Source organism: Chelon labrosus (genome assembly GCF_963514085.1).
Source record: "Chelon labrosus genome assembly, chromosome: 11".
In the NCBI taxonomy this organism is placed as follows: Eukaryota; Metazoa; Chordata; class Actinopteri; order Mugiliformes; family Mugilidae; genus Chelon; species Chelon labrosus.
Genome location: NC_140344.1, coordinates 20,996,072 through 21,017,749, shown reverse-complemented (window position 1 = coordinate 21,017,749; position 21,678 = coordinate 20,996,072). Strand labels below are relative to the sequence as shown.

General features: G+C 43.7%; 1 protein-coding gene across 1 annotated transcript in view; it reads right to left on the bottom strand.

Annotated features, from left to right (window-relative positions):
* The window catches only part of mrpl23 (mitochondrial ribosomal protein L23), a 37,844-nt gene that overhangs the window by 6,311 nt on the left and 9,855 nt on the right, over positions 1-21,678 (bottom strand). Inside the window, exons 3-4 of the mRNA XM_084555873.1 lie at positions 19,543-19,625; positions 13,423-13,496 (exon numbers count right to left, since the gene is read on the bottom strand). Coding sequence (XP_084411999.1) covers positions 13,423-13,496; positions 19,543-19,625 — 157 coding nt within the window. The remainder of the gene's footprint in view (positions 1-13,422; positions 13,497-19,542; positions 19,626-21,678) is intronic.

The window sequence follows — 21,678 nt, the reverse complement described above, 5'->3', positions numbered from 1 at the left end:
CAGAGTGGGCTGCACGGTAAGTGCAGGATAAGAACTATGCTACAAATGTGAAGGAAAAAACCTAGAGACGGATCCAAAAGACGATTACTCAACCCTATTGTAGTAGGTTTGACTTCATTTTTCAATATCCCCTGATCCACAGAACGGGCTTCATGTATCAGATTTTATGTCCTCTGAAATGAAAGAAGCTTGGAGCAAAGTTTTATTATTTTGAAGACAATTCAACAGCTGTAAAACTACTCTCCGGGTCAAATGTTGACTTCCATTCAGATGATCTGAATGAACTTAAGAATTGAATCCATCAAAAAATACAGTGTAACCGCTCTTTTACGATCTGAGATCAGCTTTTCTTTCGTGCTCTCTCAAAACCCCCAGCACCGAGAGTTATTGTGGAGCGAAATACGATGTGACGGAGGGGCGGGGGCCAAGTACACCGACAACGGGGATGACCACACTTGACAGTATTAAAGAAAAGCGGGGCTCTCACTGTGGTCAGGGAGCCCGACGGGGCTTTAAATGGTCTGAGCACTTGAAACGGAGCTGTTCACACGACCATCAAACAGACTACATTTGCCTTCATTTGATGAGGGGCAATCCAGAAGGCATCAGAAGACAGAACCAGGCAAAGCTCGGCGACATGTCGGTTGGATGACATTCAAGTAAAGACAAATGTGAGCCGTATATAAAGACGGAGAGGTGTTGACGACACAGAGCAAATTCTCACGAGTCTGCGGCTCATGCGGCGATGTGGTGGGGTACGCCGTAGCAAAGTGCAGAGGCATCTTGAGTACTGGTGGTGTGTCTGTGTTGGTGTGTGTGTGTGTGTGTGTGTGGTAGAGAGAGAGAGCGAGAAAGAGAGAGAGAGAGAGAGCGAGAGAGAGGTGCTCACATTGCGGTAGAATCCATTTCGACCACATGGCAGGAGAGCCTGGCAGACTACAGTGGAAGCGACCACAGTGGTGAGGTTACCAGGATTAGAGCTGAGGGCAACCCCCTGCTGAGTGTGTGGGATATAGATCTGTGAGTTAGCGAGCACGCACAAACCCAATTTATCCGTCCTGACTGAGCAAGCATCATTCTCTTTTTAGCAACACATGCTTGGAGCTCTAAATTGCAGATTAAAACGGCCATATTTTACTCCACTCGGCCAGTTAATGGAGGTCACGTGTCTTTGCTGATGGGAAACTACCGTTCAGACCTTTTGCATGAAGATCCGAACTGGGCTATCCGATAGCAAGTGGCCAGCTTTAGGTATGTGTGGTCAGACCTGGCATCAGACATGTTTCTACAGATCCGACCTCAGTTTCACGCTCTGTACGCAAATAAACCTCGACATCATCTGGGGCGCAAGAGAATATTTTAACAGCTAATGGATCTCTACCGCTGCTCCAGAACCGAGAACAGCCATGTTTTATGACTTTGGCTTCACACGTTATGTTATTATTTACTGATCGCCGTTCTGACGTTAGTTAGACCTGCACAAAACTCAGATTATATCAAACCCTGGAAGTTTCCATACGCACTGTAATCTCCAGTAATAAAGGTAAATAAAGACATAGGTGATTGAGGAAACACTTTACTCAACAGGGCTCCTTGTACATCAACAGGACGCATCAATACTTAACACAGAATCACACTTGTAGACTCACATTAAATGCTTTAATTTGTAAATTCTCACGTAGATCATCCTGTTAAAGTGGTCTTCAATACGGATTAGGACGCACTGCGTTCACACTAACTACCAAAGGAATGTTGACACACCTCCGAAAAGCGGCCAGAGGTCGGATATCTCAAATGCGATCTCAAGGCGTCCCCGGGTTGTTCACATCTGTGTTTTACACGATCGGATCTTAACGCAAAGTCTGAACAAGCCCAATGTCTTAAAAGGTGTGACACAACTCTGCGACTCTGCTCTCCTTGTTCTCAATCACAGATAAAATTTCTGTTGTATATTTCTTTTTGGTTCATTTAAGTTCCAACTACCCTATTACAAGTGAACTGGGGCTTGTAAACAAAACTTAGATGAACTCACAAGTAGCTTGTTTACTGGACAGAGTTTTGGCACACCGTCATCCCACATGCTTATAGATTTTGGCAGCCAAGGAGTTAGGATGTTTGCCTGCAGTTCTTGAGATTGACCTAAACATTGCGGACTTGTCTGCGCTTCTTCTAAGTATTTTGCTTTTCTGCTCCTTTTACCAGCTTGGAAGGAAATAGCTGACTACAGTGGTCCGTTCAAGTTGCAGTTTGCCTTTAGTTCATCTTGTTATTCTAGGCTTTCCAAGCATGAGTAATTGCTGGCTACCAAATGTCAACATCTGTCTCCATGTAACCATAAAATCATATGAAAAAAATAACCAGGCAAAGGGCAGCACGGTCAGGAGAAAGTATTCAGAGTATCTTTTTTCATGCATTTTACTGTCCTAACAAACGCATTTCACCTGGACATACTTGGCTTCTTAAAATTATACAGTTTCTAGCTGACTAAAATAACATGACAATAAGTAGGATGGGTCTTTTCATACTTGAAAATGATGAAATTGTATTGCGTCCACATCAAAACAGCGGTCTAGGTCTCACTTCCAGGGAGTTATTGTATTGTGCAACAAGGTCTGCACCAAATGTCAAAAAGAAACCCACATAAAATGTCTTTCATATTATTATATTTCACATAAGACTGAGCAATAATTCATCACTCCTGTTTATTGACTATCTCTGGAATAGTACTGTATACTTGCTGTACCAATCGCTGCTGTCCAAAATCAAGGATTTTTAGCAATATATATTTAAAAATGTGAAAAAAAAAGAAAGATGCCTAGCATTACCACCCTGTAGGTGATGGGAGGTACTTAGCCTAATTAATAATTAAGGAGTGTTTTCCATTGACAAAGAAAACTGGGAGAAGCACGGAAGGGAATGGAAGAGGGCCGCAGAGGAGAGGAGATGTAGCCTGATGATTGTAAATAGCTCTCGCTGCCAGGCCTCTGGGTGGGCCACGCATTCACTCTCACTTTATCTCATTGACACACAAACACAAACACGCACACACAGACGCACACACTGTCCCACTGTGCCTCCGTCCAAATCGCCTGGTAAAAATCCATTCCAGGAACAGAAGAGCGAGAGACAGAGATCGGAGACAGAGAGAGGAGAAGGGAGGGCGAAGGGGTGAAGAAAGACAGATAAAACTGGACTGTTGTTCTCTCAGGAAGGACAGCGAGATGGAAATGATTTGGTAGGAAGACGTGAGAGAATACAAATTGAACCAATTTGGGGTGCTAAAACAGAGTTAAAGAGTCAAGGTAAATAAGTCAAACTCTTGATGTGAGGGCCTGAAAAACATTTGGCAAAATAAGTGCTGAGCATGAGAGACACAGCAAAGTGAAATCATCCCTCGCTCTCTGTAAAATACAGATAAGTGGCAGTGAGAGTAGGCCACTAACCAAGAGCATCCTGCTGCGGGTTCATCCAGGGTCATGACCTCGGCCCTCCCTCCAATTACAATGACATCTCCTCCACAGCACAGCAAGAGTCAAATAGCTTGGTCAGCTTTGGCTTCCAGCAGCGTACGTTTGTGCGTTGCCTCCGTGCCGTTCGCATTAACGGCGGATGTGCCGACGACACGCTGACAACACTTTGTGTGCATTATGGTGAGCTGTTGCGAGTCTTAATTCAGAGCACATGCACGTAATGTTTACATCCATTGCGCCTCTTTTTTTACATGCCGACATTAGATCAAAACAAAAAGAGATGATGCATGAAGTAGGGTGCGCTTTTTATAGCTTTACACACACAACAGCATCATAATCAGTTCCACATAGCGAGACATGGTTTCCCATTTTTTAATAACATTTTGCATCATACGGGTAATAAGCAAGTACCTTATCCAAGTAAATAACAGATTTGATATTGGCAACAACAGAAAGTTAAACTTGCACATCAGTGACTGCTCTAATTGAATAAAAGTAAATAATTGTTTTATGTTCGAGACATTAAAAGTTATACTACTGTTAATGAGGTCATACAGTGAGAAAAACCACCCAAACTGAAATGCATCCAGATGCGTAGATGCATCTAATTGTGAGGTTAAAAAAAAAAAAAAGAGATCCCCGCCTCTACACCGTGTACAGGCTTTGTGGGACAAAGAATAGGAGTCAGGCAGGTGTATGAACAAAGCCTCCGGTATTCAACAAAAATTACTTCAAAGATCAGTCGCAGCAACCCTCTGACATACTAGTGCAGGGCGTCCAGTGATACATAGGCACGTACTTCTGCCCAGAGACAAACGGACGGTGGGAGTGACACAGACAGAGAGTGTGTGTGTGTGTGTGTGTGTGTGTGTGTGTGTGTGTGTGTGCGTGCGCGTGAGGTAGTTTTCATGTCTGGGCATGTCTGCTCCCAGCCTGTTACTGGAGACATTGGACCCTGGTAACAGAGCTCTCAGGAAAAGATCATCACTACCTAAATACACACCCAGCCACCCACAAAGACGTTTGCGTCCATCTGGTCTTGAACTGGACACTCGGAAGATAACAACAACAACATCAGAAGCGGCCAAGAATAACACAAGCAAATCTGTCCGTGATATCACTAACGTGTGACGAGGGATAAATCGTATCGCGTCAGATCGTTTGAGAAACCCACCCAACCTCTGCACCTCAAAGCCAGATCACACCTAAACCTTTTACTATCTCTCTACAGTACGCCCCCCATTATATACAAACACACACACACACACACACACACACACATATATATATATATATATATATATATAAACAGCTGTTCATGATCATTATCCCCTCCATGTATGTCACTCTCCTCCACAACCCCCACAATGTACCCCATTTCTCCCTTGCCAACACATGTAAACAACCCTCAAACACCCTCCCCCCCAATTTCAAGCATCCCCTCCACCGACCCCACCCCCTTCTCAGTACCAGACCCAACTATCTAGGCTACCAAACCCTTGCTTTAAAAAAAAAAAAAAAAAAAAAAACACCCCGAACATAAACATCCAGGCAATGCCCCTGCCCCCCTCCCCAACTCTGAGGAATGCTGGGACCAGCTGGTGGAGAAAATAAAAAACGAAGACGCATACCAAAACAGGAAATGCATCAGCAGGGGCCTATCAGAGGGCTTTATCAGGCCAGTGGCAGCCCTGCTGAGAACATGGGTGGCGCCGCATGCCGACTGGCTGATCAAAGTTGCAGCTGTGTCATTACGGGTCACGGGGTCAGGGGTAATCAAGGAAAGGTTACGAGCATGAGCGTTTGTGTGTGTGTGTGTGTGTGTGTTTGTGTTTGTGGGCATGTGTATGTATGCGTGTGTGTGTGTGTGTGTGTGTGTGTGTGTTGCCCTGGCTATCTAGATAAGTGGGAAACTGGAGGAAATGAGGGTGAGGAGAAGATGCTGCAGAGAGAGAGAGCGAGAGGGAGGGAGATGACATAAGAATCAATAAAAAAAGGGAAGCAGGAAAATGGAGAGAGGAGACGGATAGTCTTGAGGGTCTTTCGTGCAGCGGGACGGGGCTGTTTGTTTGTCGTTCGATTGCACTACTACGTTTCATACCGTTCCGCTTTTGAGGCATTCGCCTTAATCTGTTTTCCCCGATAAATATCAACGCCTCGCTGTGGAAATGCGTCCACGCGGTCGCGCAGTCAACGCCGTTAGGGCTCGCAACATCTGAACCGAATTGGAGGTAAAGAGTCGAAACGTGCGAGAGAAACAACCGGTGGCCTCCGACTGAAGCCGTTCAAAGGAAGGTTCGCGTGTGAGATTCCAAACCGGATGGTTAAGACCCTGCTCTGTTCTCTATAATTCATGCTTTCTCTCCACTGAGCTCTTATGAAACCTACACACATACACTTTCGCACACAGCCCCACACACACACACACACACACACACACACACACACACACACACACACACACACACGAGATTTTACTTAAAAGTGAATTTTTTCAATCAGGAGACACATTGGGAGATGGTGGAGCTTTTCAAAGAAGCTTGATTAGGAAAAGCTTCTCCTTTTATTAGCCTCACCACCAGCACACACACACATCTGTGCACATACTAATTAGTATATCAGTCCATTCCTTCCTAAGATTTATACGCCCAGAATGCTGACAGATGCGTTTAAGCCCAAGTAAGGAAGCATGACTCAGGATAAAAGGAGAATTTTCTCACTTAGGGCTTCATTTCTTTTATTTTATTCCTTTTCATAAATCCATTTAATAACGTTGCCCCTGTAATCTGACAGGATACGATCATTCTATAGCAGCTTTGTTAGCCATCTTTAACCGATCACAAGGCGTTTTGGCATTATTTAAGGTGTAAATTTGTGTCGGCTGTGGGTTTGACTAATTGCAAGGTCTTGCGATTTAGCATTTTATTAGTGTTTTATGTAGTTACGTACAGATTCCCGGCACAGGGCATTACTAAACCACGAACAAAGGCCAGAGCTTTCCCTTTTAATTCAGTAAAGTGAATCTTAACCTCCTTCAAAATACTCAAGTGATTAATGAATATGCAAAATTCTACTGAAAGGTTTCTTCAGTATATCGGATAATTTTCTTTTAAAGAAAGTGAAGGTTGGTGAAGCAGCCAAAACAATTGACACCTAATATTAATATCCAGGTAGCCAACAGTTCCTAATATTTGCATTTCAATACTTATTTCTTGCTCCATTTCAGTAGCAACTTTATTATTTTTCAAGCGGATCACTAACTCTTCATTAACATTAATAGGACATTAACAGCACTGCAAACTAGCCTTATACAGTACTCTTCTTCTGGGTCTGAGCACAACCCTGATTTCACCTTTCATCTCTTTCACAACCGACAGTTCACCCAAGACAAGAATGTGAAAATTATTTTGCAGGAAGAACACTGAAGTACTCTAAAATTGTCAGTTCTGGTTAACGCACAGTCCCAGAAAGAACTTGAGCATTATATTATTCCATTTGTCGAATAACAACTGGATCTTGGGCCATGCTTGTTTTAATACGCTAGTCGGAGCAAATATTAAAAGTACAGGGCTGTACTAATTTAAGAACAAACAATATTCTTCTTACACGGTTTTCCCCAAAAGCCAGTAGCAGGAAGCCATGATGCCGTACATATTAATAAAACACAGCTCCTGAGGGCAGAGGAATTCTGTGTTTTAATATTACTCTTCTCCTGAACAGTTACTTCAAAGTTATTTGAAGGATAACCCCTTTGTACATTTCCTTAAACTAATAATACCCGCAAAGATTAACTTAAGGCCGATGGACTTTTCCATGAAAAGTGAAAGGGTTTAAAGTTTCCAGGACCCTGTCCGCTTCCTCTGACTGATGTGCCTTGAATTAAGATTTAAAAAGTGTGAAAATCAAAGAAAAGAAAAAAAGAATGACTAAGAGTATGGATTTAATTGAAATTTTCATACGATAACTCATCCAGCCGTAAGTGGAAAGGAAACAAAAATGAGACACACAGAGGGGAAGAGGGCACCGGGGGGAAAAGTGGCAGAAGTAAAAATGTTAATTGGTGTGATAAGCAAGGGTGAGGCAGCACCGGGAAGGGAAGGAAGCAAAGCAGCAGACAGGCAACACTGTGTTAGGAAAGCCTGTGTTCGCGTGACAAGGTGAAAAGGAGGAAGAGGGAGGGAAAGAGAGCAGGAGCCATCATGATCCAAATAGTTGAAAATAATAAAATTCCACACAGATAAGCAAGATTTCCCCCCTCAGCCTGATTCAGCACCTCCAGCTCCATAGAGCCCGGATTTGCTCAGAGCAGGAATGGGAGGGGATGGGTTTGGGGGGGGGGGGGTATAGGGAGGTTTGCAACCCCCCCCCCCCCACCCACCATGTACCCCTCTCCATCACCACCCTTTAGCCTAGCCAGATACACACAGTCACACATATAAACACAGCCTTTCAGTGTCTATGATTAAGCAACAAGGAGTCAATAACAGATAGGGGATGAACGGAGACCAGTGAGAGGCGCAATACAGCAAAATGTTGCCATCTAGTGTCAGTCAAACAGAGAATCGAGCCAGACTTGGCCACAGCTTCCCTCTCATAATCACTCCGAATACAGCTGTTTTTTTCCTCTCCCCTTCTCTTCCCCCTTTTGAGCTGTGTCACAACTCCTCCATGTTTGCCACACAGTCTCTAAACTCTGTTTGTTTGTCTCTCTCCTCCTTGCTCCCTGTTCCTCCTTTCACTCCGAGTGATGCCTGCCCCGGCGGACTGACCGGGGGTGGAGAGAGCGACGGAAAGAAACATGGGAAATGAGCAATTTGAATGAAGCTACCACTTATTGTGTGTAAGTGTTGGTCCAGCCCTATATCTTGTTTTGTTCTGTGGTCGTCGGGTCGGGACAGTGCTTCGGGGCACAGAGTTGAACGCGACTGGTGCATCTGGTCTGCTGCACTGCTGTCAGCGGCCAGGGCCCCAGAGAGAAACCTCAACACTGTATTTACTACTTCTATGAAAACTTGGCCAGCAGGCACATAAACAATAGTAGAGACCTTTTCCCTGCTAAATGAGCTGATCGTGCGTTAAAGAGCTCTGCTTTTAATACGGGAAAATGCACCAACAAAAACAGAACATTTAACTGTGAAGATGCCAGCTTTTAAAATGTCATTAGAGAATGAATATTTTTAGGTATGACGTTTATGTATACAGGAAAACCAACTCAGGACAAAATAATTTTCAAGCTTTATTTTAATATTAGGGACATATCTATTGAATTAAAAGCATTTACAAAATGTGTAAATGACTCGAACATGGAAAACAACACCATGACTACTATCAAAATAGTGACATCATTGGTTTATGTGTAAACAAAGCGAGCTGCTCATTTCATGATGACTAAAGGCCGGTATCGTGATAACACCATGGACCATCTGTGTGCCTGCTCTCCCTTCTGCTGCAGTGTTTTCACTCATCATCCACGGTACTTTCACTACTATGCAGACTCTCCTCTTGACTGTGTGAAGCGAGCTTTTGTGTGGGATTTACACAATCACATCCCACAAAGAGATGGACTTATGGCAATACTTACAGGCTCCCTGTGAGCCCAGATGACTTGTTAACAGGGACATCCCGGTCAGGTTTTTTATCCCCCGGTCCGGTACAGATATTTTAATGTTCAGTGTCGGTTGATCTGAGTCCCGAACACAATGTTCTCCCCTGGAGATTCTTAAAGGCTTTTATCATCTTACTTGTTTTCTCCTACATCACATGTGCACCGTGTCTGTATTAACTCCAATAAATAGGGCTGTCAAAGCTTATTTAGCGGGGAGAGGATAGCTCGTACCTTGGCTCCAGAAGCTCCAGCAGACGGTGAAATCTTGTGTTCTCTACTCCAGAAATGTTCTGGTCATCCAACAGCATAAACTTTTCTCAGCCTTTGCCTGAGTGTACTCGATGTATTCTGTTTTTTTAGGGGGCTGAGAGGCCATATTGAATGACAATCTCCAATACTACTATGCTTTGACGCAAGCCAACCGCCACTTAAACAGAAGAGGAAGTAGTAGTAGTAGCAGTCTTCTTTTTCGCTCACTTTTTGGCAGGTTTGATGCTAGCCAACTGCCATAAACGAAGGCGTTTTTACGCTACAGGGACATAAATTGGTTTACAGCAGACCTAAAATAATCAACTACAAAAAATCGGGCTTGGCTGAAGCCTGATATCGATCGGGTCCTTTAAAAAAAAAAAAAAAAAAAAGCCTGGATCAGCCAGCGGTAAAAGTTTCATACTCAAGTCAGTGCAAGCATTCTTTTGGCGTTTGAACATACCGTGGGGTGCCCAACATGCAAAGGACACAAAATGGTCTGAGCGTTATTGTTTAGAGGAGAAACAACAAAATTGTAAATTTCATTCATTCATTCATCTTCTGTAACCGCTTGTCCTGTGAAGTGTCGCGGGGGGACTGGAGCCTATCCCAGCTGTCATCAGGCGAGAGGCGGGGCACACCCTGGACAGGTCGCCAGTCTATCGTAGGGCTAACACAGAGAGACAGACAACCATTCACACTCACACCTACAGCCAATTTAGAATCACCAATTAACCTAACCAGCATGTCTTTGGACGGTGGGAGGAAGCCTGAGTACCCAGAGAGAACCCACACAGACACAGGGAGAACATGCAAACTCCACACAGAAAGGCTCCAGTCAGCCTGGATTCAAACCTGGAACCTTCTTGCTGTTAGGCATCAGCGCTAACCACCACTCCACTGAGCCACCCAAAATTGCCAAAATAATCATATCAATCAATCAGATGAACAATCTGACATGCTTTAGACCAACTGCTGAATGGATATTATTACTTTTGACATTTACAGCACAATCTGGCACTAAACTGAAATGCTGAGAACGGTCAAATATCCCATTCGTATATTCTTAGTGTCGCCCTGCAGGAGCTTTCAACATGCACTTTGAGCACTCGGCCCACTGAAGCGCTGCAGCTGGCACCAGCCAGCAAGCTTGCTTGCAAACGATCTGCCACTGCAAAGAGAGAAAATAACTCCTATCCCGCCAAAACTCACCACAACCGTTTCATTTACATGCCAGGCAGAGGAACTTTATCGTAAATGTTTGACTGACAATAATGTCGCTGAACAATGACTGAAAACATTCAAAAATGACTATAATTTGAGCAGTGGGGTGCCTTTTCTTTTATGTGCAGCACCAGATGATGTTTAGAAAGGTTTCAAATAGAAGCATGGTTTACCAGGAAGTAGTGGTACAGTGGCACTTCAGCGATGAGATGGGCCAAGACAATTTAATGAGGGTAGACCACATCGTCTGACATGCATGATGGCATCATGAACATGCCTCCTCGTCACATCCTGATGTTAAATCAAATACGCTTTAAAAGAGGACTTTCTGCAAAAATTACATATTTTTCCCAGACAATAAAGGTGTTGGGACCTTTATAGTAAATTCCCCAAAATCCTGAGGAAAATATTATTTCACAAAGGTATTTTTAACCAGACAAGAAATCTAATTACACCTACTGTACATGAAGTAATGTCTACAACAGAGGTCAAAAAGTGCAGTCCAGAATTAGATTTTCCAACATCGGCCCTTTACAGCATCAAACGGATGGAACAATATGAGTTGACTGCGAAAATCGGAAACAAGTGTTACCCTGAGCATAGCGGCTGGAGTTAGCCCTCTACTAGGCCTAGCGGTGCATCAAAGGCGTCTGAGTTTAAACACTGCGGTCGCACTGAAAGGCAGTCAGATCTAAAAACAATCTGATAGACTCAGGATTTTTCATTTTGTACTGCTGTTTTTGTCACCCCACCACCACCACCACCCTGTCTCTCACACACACACACACACACACACACACACACAGACACACAGCCTCTCATCCCTCCCCCCCGATTGCTTTGCCCCGTCTCTGGACCTCCCTGCTCTGGCATGACTCCATCATGGCCTTAGTCACCTCCCCTACACACACACATATATATATATATACACACTTTCCCACACACAGTGCATATTTCACACATGCAGACGCTATCCCCCCCTCCCCACCCTGATAGTGGGGTCCCCCCTAAGCCTGAGGAAAATGGCCGTCACGGAACCCCGCTAACGGGAGGCCTCCCCTCAACCACAAACCAAGAGTAAGGAATGAGAGAGAGAGCGCAAATGTATTACTGCTGCGATATTAGCTGATGGAGGGAGCACGGGGGAGAGAGAGAGAGGGGAGAGGGAAGGATGAGGGTAGTAGAACGGGGGGACCGTGGTGTGAGCATCTACCCACAGAACACTCTCCCACATGTGGAGTCAATTAGGAACAATCTTGTTTTCTACCGACCGCTGCAAAAGAAAGGAGGGTTTTCTGGGGCTTTGTGTGTGAGTTTGTGCGAGTGTGTGTGTACATAAGAGAGAGTGAGGTAGGAAAGGGAGTTGAGAGAGCATGTTTTTCCGAAAACCTGCCAGAGAATTAGGCCGGATATTCGGTTTTGTTTCAAGCCATTTTATGTGTAAAGAGCCTGCATCTCAGCATTGCTGCCCGCTTAAATGAGCACAACCGGAGAAACCAAGTGACAATCAAGAAAAAAAAAAAAAAAAAAAACATCTCTCCCACGGGGTTAGCATGCATGAGCGATGCACACATGTCACAGGTGTGTGTATACGTGTGTGTCTGTGTCGGTGTCTGTGTGTGTCTGTGCATTGTTCCGCACCCTCACACCTATCATTGTCTTTTCGTCTGGTGAGACAGAAGCATCACTACTGACTCCGCTGGGAATTCCAGACGCACACAAAATCACAAGCCACTTCCTTGGTGTCAGACAAGAGGAAGTCTCCCCTTTAAAAGATTCATTGCCGCTTCAATTATGTATCCTCTTTCAAATTGTCGTGTTTAGACAGTTTTCATTATTCATCCGTTTCAAGATTGATGGCTCCCAGTCGGGTGGGTGGTGTGGCGTAAACAAGTGTCTACACCGCTGTTGATTTATCTGGGCGAGATCAAAACGCCAGGCACAAAACAAAGGTCCCTCGCTTTTTCACGTCTGCATCAAAGGCGCATTAAAAAGTGACTTCTTTCTGACATTTTCGGGGGAGGCTTACGTGATTTCAAAGACCGACTAGGTGGAAAAAGTGCACGAATGGTCCGTCCTGACCCGCGGCTCACCTCAAACACAGGTGTGGAGCCAATAGCCATGATGCAAAAAGAGAGTCTGGGCTGACACACCACCATCTGAGAATTCCTTTTGTCTGACACCCATCAAACACTCACGCAGTAAGTGCACATGACTGTTCGCATACCATCGATGGCACCATGCACAACCATGGAAAGGAGAGCTATAACAGATGATGGCCATATCTCAAGATTTGTTGTAATAAGTCTGGCATGCAACCAAAGGGAACCTTTCACCCCGAGGACCTGCAAGAGCCTCAAACTGCTGCTTTCTCAAGAGGGCAGCCAGAGTGTGTGAACACAGGAGAGAGATGTTTGGTAGAGCCATGTGATTTGTGCACGCTCTTCATTCTCGAGATCAAAGAAACGATGGCAGGTAAATCAAACGTAATTGTTAAATGTTTTGCGTATGTGTGCGAGGAAGAGCGAGTTCGAGGCCTCACCTCCCAAGCCCAACTGCCCCTTGGGACTTTTGAGAGGGAGCATCAACTAACTTCGTCCTACCTCCCTCACACAGTGAGTCAACCCCTTCAAAAATAGGCCATGACACAAAAGCTGGAGGTTCAATCCCCCCTCACCCCCCTCCCCTACAAAGCCCCACAATAATAAAACAACACAGTGGGCTAGGTGTTAGTGGGAAAGAGAGATTGTTATTGTGGTGAGGTCCGCCTCCTACTGTGTACTGGACAGGAGTTAATGCTACTCACACGACACGCTAACCAAGAATGACTGGGAGTAGGAGGTTGAGTGGATGTGTGTGTTTATGTCTTCTCACCAGCTGAACGTAGGCTACTTTATAGTCCGGTTTCTTAACCCTCTGGTTCAGGTGATTCCTCTTCTTGTTGCTGCCTGGGAAACAAACAAAACAACAGAAACTGCTTTTATTGGCAAAACAAGAATGATGAAGCAAATTCCAGTTGCAGCAGACAGTTGGACAGAGTGATGGCGACATGTATAAATACAGAGAGAGAAGACCTGGGAAATCAGAGAGTGCAGAGTGAAGATGATACAATTTTTCTCGCTTCATGTGGTAGAGACTTTGGTACACTGTCAGGTCACGTTCCCTTTGAAACTAGTTGTATTCAGTGTTGGTGGTCAATGTTGCAAATGGATGAGAAAAGCAACTTTAGAGGTTTAGCATCAATGGAATGAAGAACCTCAATTTGGTAGAAATTAAATTCATAAAACTGAGATATGAGACAAGCATTATCATTTGATTTATATTATATTATGTTATACTATGTAATTAACACCAATCAGGCATAACATTATTATAATATTGTGTAGCTCTCCCTTGTGCCTCCAAACCAGTTCTGACTCAGTGAATGGACATGGGCCTTCTGAGGGTGTCCTGTTAGTGGGTTCCTCTGGGTCCTCTGGGTTGAGGGGAGGTGCCTCTGTGGATCATCCCACAGATACTTGATCACCATGGGATCTAGTGAATTTGGAGGCCAGGTCAACACCTTGTGCTGTTTTTCATTTTAGCTGTTCCTAAACTGTTTTTGTGTGTCTGTCTGTGTCATTCTGCATCCTGCTGGGGATGGCTGCTGCCATCAAGGAGTGTCATTGCTATGCGGTGGGGGTGCCTGGTCTGGTCTAGGTGGGTGGTACATGTCTAAATAACATCCACACGAATGGCAGATCCAAAAGTTTCCCAGCAGAACATTGTATTTCACAAGATGGTCAATGTTATTTACTTCTCCTGTCAAAGGTTTTATTGTTGTGACTGACTGGTGTATACAACAGTAATAGTCTAGGTCTCACTATTAGAGCTGCAAGAATTAGGTAGGACAGGGTTATATGGACAAGAAATCAAATCTATTTTTCTCAGTGTTTTCACATTAAAAAAAATGATATATACAATATGCCATATAATATGTAAACCGTATTGTAATATACATTCTTTCACCACAAAGTGTTTGTAAGCAGACATGCAACACCACTTCAAGTGAACATTCTTCTTCTATTATTGAGTGCCCGTGCTGAGCAGAAGAATAACAAAAGGTCAACGACATAAGAACAGCACCACTTACAGTCCTCGTCAATGCAATCGAAGGTCGGGTTCATGTCAGGCTGCATGGTTCTTCTGGTTGTGAGATCTGTTGTTGTTGAGTAATACAACTCCAGCTGGACCGCAATTTTCTCTCATTTCATTGTACAGATGGGGGACAGCGCTTTCTCAGCAAAATACTTCCAGCTTGACGGTTCATACGTGTGATCAGTTGTTTAACATCTTTGCAAGCCCTTGCGTTCTGACCGTGTAGATGAGATGAGACTGTATTTCCTTGTGTCGGTGCCATTTTTGTAGACAAGGTGGCAACAGAAAATTAGGCAGCTAAGGTTTGCTGGTTTTTAGTTGTTGAGATGAATCAGGAGCTAGCATCAGAAACTTTTATCGAGAAAGAAATGTCTCCCATTTCCATGCATGCTTTTGTTTCAGGTGCTGCATCAAGTTTGTCGTGCTGCAGTTTGTGGTTTTAACAGGCTTTCTACAAACTTTACAAAGCACAGTGATCTGTTTCACATCAGACTTTACAAAACCAAACCATTCCCCATATAACCAAAGTGTTGTGACTGCCTGTATTTGGGTCATTTTGTCGTCTTTAGCAGCTGCATCTGCTAATACTCAAAAATTGTAGTTAACTGGTGACAGCCTGGATTGCTTCGGAGAACTTGTCGGAAGGGAGGACTAATCTCAATTTTGTGATACAGGCATTTAAGAAAAACAAAAACTCAAATTAAACAAATGAAATTTGATATATTGCTGATCCCTCTGGTCTATTAAAGGATTAGTGAAACAACTGAAATCATTTGTATTTGTTAGCATTCATGACATCACTAGGGGCTCAGTCACAGTGATGATCATTTGCCCTTGTTTTCTGATCTAAGAAGTAATTGATTATTTCTTACATCAGAAAATAATCAGTGCATATTTTCTGCTGCACCAGATGACACTGACTAAATGACTAAATGACCATTATTACATCCATTTACCTACACAGCAACTATACCATTACGTTGCATTCCATTGTGGACAAAAGAATATCTCAAGACTAATTCAGTTCATTTCTGAACAGAGAATACTTTGTGTGTTGACGTGGTAAAGAAGGACCTGATCTTGTTGACCGTGAAACGCAGGTTAACCTCTTCCCCACCTGGAGATGATGATGATATCATCCTCTCTCCTGTCTCACTCTCTCTCCAAGTCTGGAAGACGGCAGACTCGGGAAGCTGCTCTGTGTGTGTTTTAGCAGACCAGTGGGTTGGCTTTAAATAAAAGGACATTTTTACTAGATATATTTCACGCAGGTATCTTACTTTTACGTTACAAAAAGAAGACTATCAATGATGTATATAATGACTAGAGCATCATATGGTTCATCTCAGCATGACGACTTTAATCTCAATGAGACCCTGGTGGTCAAGTCAACAGCCTCCCTGACTAACTGCCATTGCCATGGGAACGGTTTATGACCTGAAAAACAAGGGAAACATTCCACTGTAATGAGTCATTTGTGTGTGTGTGTCTGTGTGTCTATGTGTGTGTGGTACGTGTAGCTGGTAATCACTAGCAAGGCAGCCCACTGCTCAGGGAAAGCCCTGAGCAGGGTTGTAAAACAACCCCCTCCACACCACCCTAGCTAAGTGGAGGCCCCTGTGTGGGTGGGAGACAGAGGTAACAAAGTGTATGTGCCTGAGTGTGTGTGTGTGTTTGTGATTAGGTTGCTGAGGAAATCCACAAGGAAATGCTACAACCACTGAAAGAGCAAGGTAACATCCTGATGCGTCCCCCTCTTGAACACAGTTCGCGAGACACGCACGCAAACGCAACCTGAAAAGACACAACTGCTTTGTGCAGCGCTTTCCTAACACATATAGACACACAGACAGAGCTTTCATACAACACTCGCAAACGCAAGCACAATTTCTCCCACTTTGAGATTGCGGTTTGGCAGCCAGCTATCACGTTACAAATCCCAGACCGGAGGGGTAACCATGGCAACTCCTTCCAAAATACCCCTGCCGCACATGTAGGGAAGAAAGGATTGTTTGCGCCCCTCACTCTCCTCAGCCTGTTCCCGTCTTTACACTGCCAATGGAGTGGAACCCCTGACGCAGACAGGGATACCTTCTCTGACGCACCTCGGGATAACCGGGGGCCCTAAGCCACCCTTTCTTCTCAATCCCACTCTATCCCCCCCACCCCCCATGCTCATTGCTTTCCGTCCACCGACTCCACCGAGGGGCTTTCCTTTCCCCCAAGCTTCTAATGACACAACCCTAATAAACAGTGTTAATTGGTTCTCCACACTGTAGGGTAGGCTAAGCTAGGCGCCTCTCTCCTCCTCCCTCCACGTCTCCTTCCCAGTCTTTCCTCCAGAGGTAGAGGGGGCTCCTCTTGGCCCTTCAGGCTCTGCAGCATCTCTCCAAGTTGAAGCCACCCTAACGCTCCCTCTTTCTGTTCTTCCATGAACTTGCAAATTCCTTGAATTGTATGGAGCCCCCGAATCAGTCCATGCAAACTTAAGCTGTTTTTCCTCCCCCCACAAAAAGCCAAGAAGATTATTAAATCAATGATATAACACTGTTCTTGGCTCCATAATCATCCTTGACAAGGGGGCAGGAGCAGGGATTTGGGGTTAGGATGAGTGCGGAGGGGATGAAGTGGGAAGTTTGTAAGTGAATAGTGTGTGTTTGTGTGGCAGGAGCATGGGGTGTCCTGGGACAGCTGGAGGCTGGAGTGCTGCAGCAGCAGATTGTCAGATAAGCAGCTGTGTGTGTTAAGGGGAAAGGAGAGCCAGGCACGCTAACCACTACCGCAACTAGCCGCTGGAAAACACTCCCGTTGTTACATGTCAATGGAAGACCGTTTACGCTGTGAGCTAAAATTGCTAATCGCCACTAACCACTGCTGACAGTCTCCAAAACAGAATCAATTAGACTTTATGCTTCCTAAAACATTCTTTCTGTGAACTCCATACACCATAACTGAAATCTAATTTGCAAAACTGTCAACACCCTAAAAGTATATTAAGATGGATATAACCTATAGGATTAAAGTGAAAGAGTTTCCCAGGAAAAGAAACTGATAGAACTGATAGAATATCTTTCATTGAGTCCAGAAGGTCAACACTAACAAAACAACCCTCTGTCAGACAGTTTCAAAACATTAACTCCATTTTAGTACGTATATCCATCATAAAGGCCCTGTGATGTTATAGGCAACAGGTAACCTGTCCAGAATGTAGATAATTGATGGATAAATCCACCAAAAAGGTTCCTCAATCCTGAACTTTGTATTGCAAATTGAAAAAAACAAGAACAAAACATGATAATCTGCTTCAAAATTTTGGCATTTCTGGTGAGATGGTTAGTGTTTTAAGCACATTTGATACTTCAAAGTCAGTTTTAAGATGGAGACCAAGACATTTTTTCTTACATACACAAATCAGGCATAACATTATGACCACCTTCCTAATATTGTGTACGTCTCCCTTGTGCCTCCAAAACAGTTGTGACTCATCAGAGAATGGGCATGGGCCTTCTGAGGGTGTCCTGTGATGTCTGGCAAAAGGATGTTGTTAGTGGGGGCCTTTGGGTCCTATGAGTTGAGGGGAGGAGACTCTGTGGATCACCCCACAGATACTTGATCAGTTTGAGATCTAGTGAATTTGGAGGCCAGGTCAACACCTTGTGCTGGTTTTCATGTTTTTTTGAGTTGTTCCTAAATTGTTTTTGTGTGTGTGCCTGTGTCAGGCTGCATCCTGCTGGAAGGAATCAAGTGTCATTGCTATGGGGTGGGGGTGCTTGGTCTGGTCTTGGTGGGGGGTGCATGTCTAAGTAACATCCGCATGAATGCCAGGTCCAAAAGTTTCCCAGCAGAACATTGCATTGTCACAAGATGGCCAATGTTGTTTACTTCTCCTGTCAGGGGTCACAATGTCATGCATGATGAGTGTACACCCGCAATCCTTGCTGTAATTAGTGTACTAAGACTTGTGTTTAACAGTAAAAGTGGTTTTAAATCAAATTATCACACAATATAACTTACATGTGGAAAGTAATTAATATGTTCAAAATAACCATTTACATGCCGACAGAGAGAGAGAGAGAGAGAGTGTGTGTGTGTGTTTGAATGTGTTTGTCTGATCGAATGACTGTGCACCATTTGCTCGATTTACTCACGACAGCTGCAGTACAACTTTAGGATTTTAATTTGGACGAGATGTTTGTGGCTTGGTATTGCATTCCATGAATCAAGTGTTTTCACCACTCTCTCAACAGTGTGGATGGACTCCATGTCTTTACATAGACATACAGTCACAGTGTTTGTAATGTTCTTCCACCACCAGCTTTCTTTGGTATAAAGGTCAGTGACTAAGGCAGTTAGTAGTTTGTTTTTATAGTTTTTTTCACTCTCAACCCCTCATACTCACTGCAATTAATATGATGTGACAAATAAAAGACATTCTTTACAGGAAACCAAAAGAACAGCCTCTACTCACATCTTGCCAGTGTGGGGTTTTCAGTTACATGTCAAAAATTAAGTTTGTCTCAATAAGTTGTAGTGGAAACATGGTTTGAATAATAATTTTACTTTAAACAACACGCTCACAATTTTGCATCATTCTTAGCGATTAATCGTACCTAAAAATGTTATGTGATGTTTTGGACTTGATTCAGATTTGATCCATAAACAGCTGGACCGACTTTCAAAAAGGCAGAGGGATAATTAAACTCGACCCAAAAGACAGTCAAGCAGAACATAAGCAGTCAGAGAGAGAACACGAAGACTCACTTTGGCGTATTTTATGAGGTCAAGTCAACCACTCCAAGTTCGATGAATGTTACTAGCTTTTTGAAGGTGCTTGTGCCAAGTAGTGAAGACACTCACCAAACTGTATCCTGGTGCGGACTGCTCCCACGGGGACATTGTAAATGTTCTCCAAGTAGTTCTTTACGTCATACTTGGTCATTCTGTGGAGATACGTCCAGGACGAACAGAGATGAGAAAAAAAGAAAGGAGAACAGAGGTTATGCAAGGCTTTCAGCAACAGGAACTGTAAAGAGTGATTTCAGTGTTAATGTAGGACCATAATGGAGTCAGGGATAACGTCTGAGGATGCAGTCCAGCACTTGCAAGGTTACATATAACACCCCGTTCACTTAATCGACACCTACATACAAATGATTCAGCCCATTTCCACACTGCATTCCCATAAACTCTGTTGTTACATTATCGGCTGTAAGAGACAGGACACTCCCATACGGACCCATATTCAGCTTTTATTCTATGGACCATAAAGTGGAGAGAGGAGAAATGTGAGTGTCAGTGTTCATCCAATTAGCTGTCTGCAAGTATTGATCGCGCCCAGTGAAACCCTACACAGGAAGTGGGCCTGGCACCAACCGATCTGGCGGGCCGGCCCAGCTCTAGCTAGCCCACTGGGCAGCATTTGGAACAGATTTCTCTGACCAGAGGAAGAAAGGCTTTTAACTGCTAATCAATCTAGCCAATTGGATTAGCCTGGTAGAAAGCACTTCCCAAATGCGTCTGACAAAGTGCTTAATAGCGACGCTGTGGTCCGACATGAGAGCCTCGGATATGGCATCTTCTATCACCTCATTTGTTTCTTTGGTAGGGCAGAATAATGTAATATTCAGAGGAAATAGCACAATACCTTGAGTTATTGTAGGTGAGCTAAACATTTGCATGGGAAAATCCTATCTGTGAACACAAAGACTCTTTGTACCTACAGTGATGTAATACATGTTTCCATGCTGTACAAACAAATGCCTTTCCCTCCATAATAGTCTAAATTTTGGCAAAGCTGACTGATGTAGAAATAGAGCACTCCTATTTGACCTGCTAAGTTGTGTGTATTGAGAGAGGTAAGCTTATATTTGCGATAGTTGAGTAAGTATTTCCATATTTGATTCCACCCATGCACGAAGCGGGATGGTCTGAAGTGGCGACTCCTGAGTATGGAAAGGTTTCTACCAAACACCAACGTCAGACAGCTCATTCTGGGAAAAGGGCAAAGAAATCTTTCACAATAATGGTCCAATACCACAAGGGATTTTGTGGGGAAGGGCTTCTGCATTGATCTACTGTATGAAGAAAGGTGCAAAGAAGCTTACAGTTACAGGATCATTTAAGGCTATTTGAACCATTTACGATGTATTTGTATGGAATTTTTTTCTTTTGCCACTTATCAGGATCTAATCAGAATGTTATTTTATACAGTGTGCGTCTGGCAACACTGTGGAAAGAATCCCTACAGAGATATGTGCGTCATGCAACAGAAGTCTCGCTCGCAGAAATTAAACTTTTACTCCCAAACTCATTTGGGAGGTGAGCTGTTGTTGGAAAAGAGAAAGATCCATCTGGGGAAGAGTGAAGTAATGTTACACATTGGGAGTACAGAAAGTCTAGATAACGGTAATTTAAAAGCTTTTAAAATCTTGCTATGGTTTCTATCTGCAAATTTTTATATCGTGCCACAAAACATTTGGGCAACACGAGCTTTCACGGACTAAATAGGACAGCGGCATACTGAAATTGGGGCACCTTGCAGACCATTGTATGTTCAAGAACCATTTTAACCAAGATTTCTAGTTCCAGTCAAATGGAACACCACACCAAAGCCCTTTTGGCTGACGAAAACAGCTGATTAATGAGATATGCTGCAAGCACAGCGGAGGTAAAGTTATGGTTGACTTGCATGTCCAGTCTATCAACTGTCAATCTGTTGCAAAAACAAGCATTTTAGTGGACATAATTTACCAAGCTTGTCCACAGGATTACAATGCAGCCGTTTCGCAATTCCACGTATACCACTCTTACTCAACAGTGCACTGATTACAAAGACTTTAATCCCTATCAGTTGTTTACACTCAAATACACAAGAAGAAAAGAAAAATCCTCCAGTTATACTTTAAGGCCCTTTTTAAACTTTCTGCCTCCTTTTACCAAGTCAAGAGGAAAGAGATGTGTTCCATAAGATGTGGCATGCAGATGCGCCTTTCT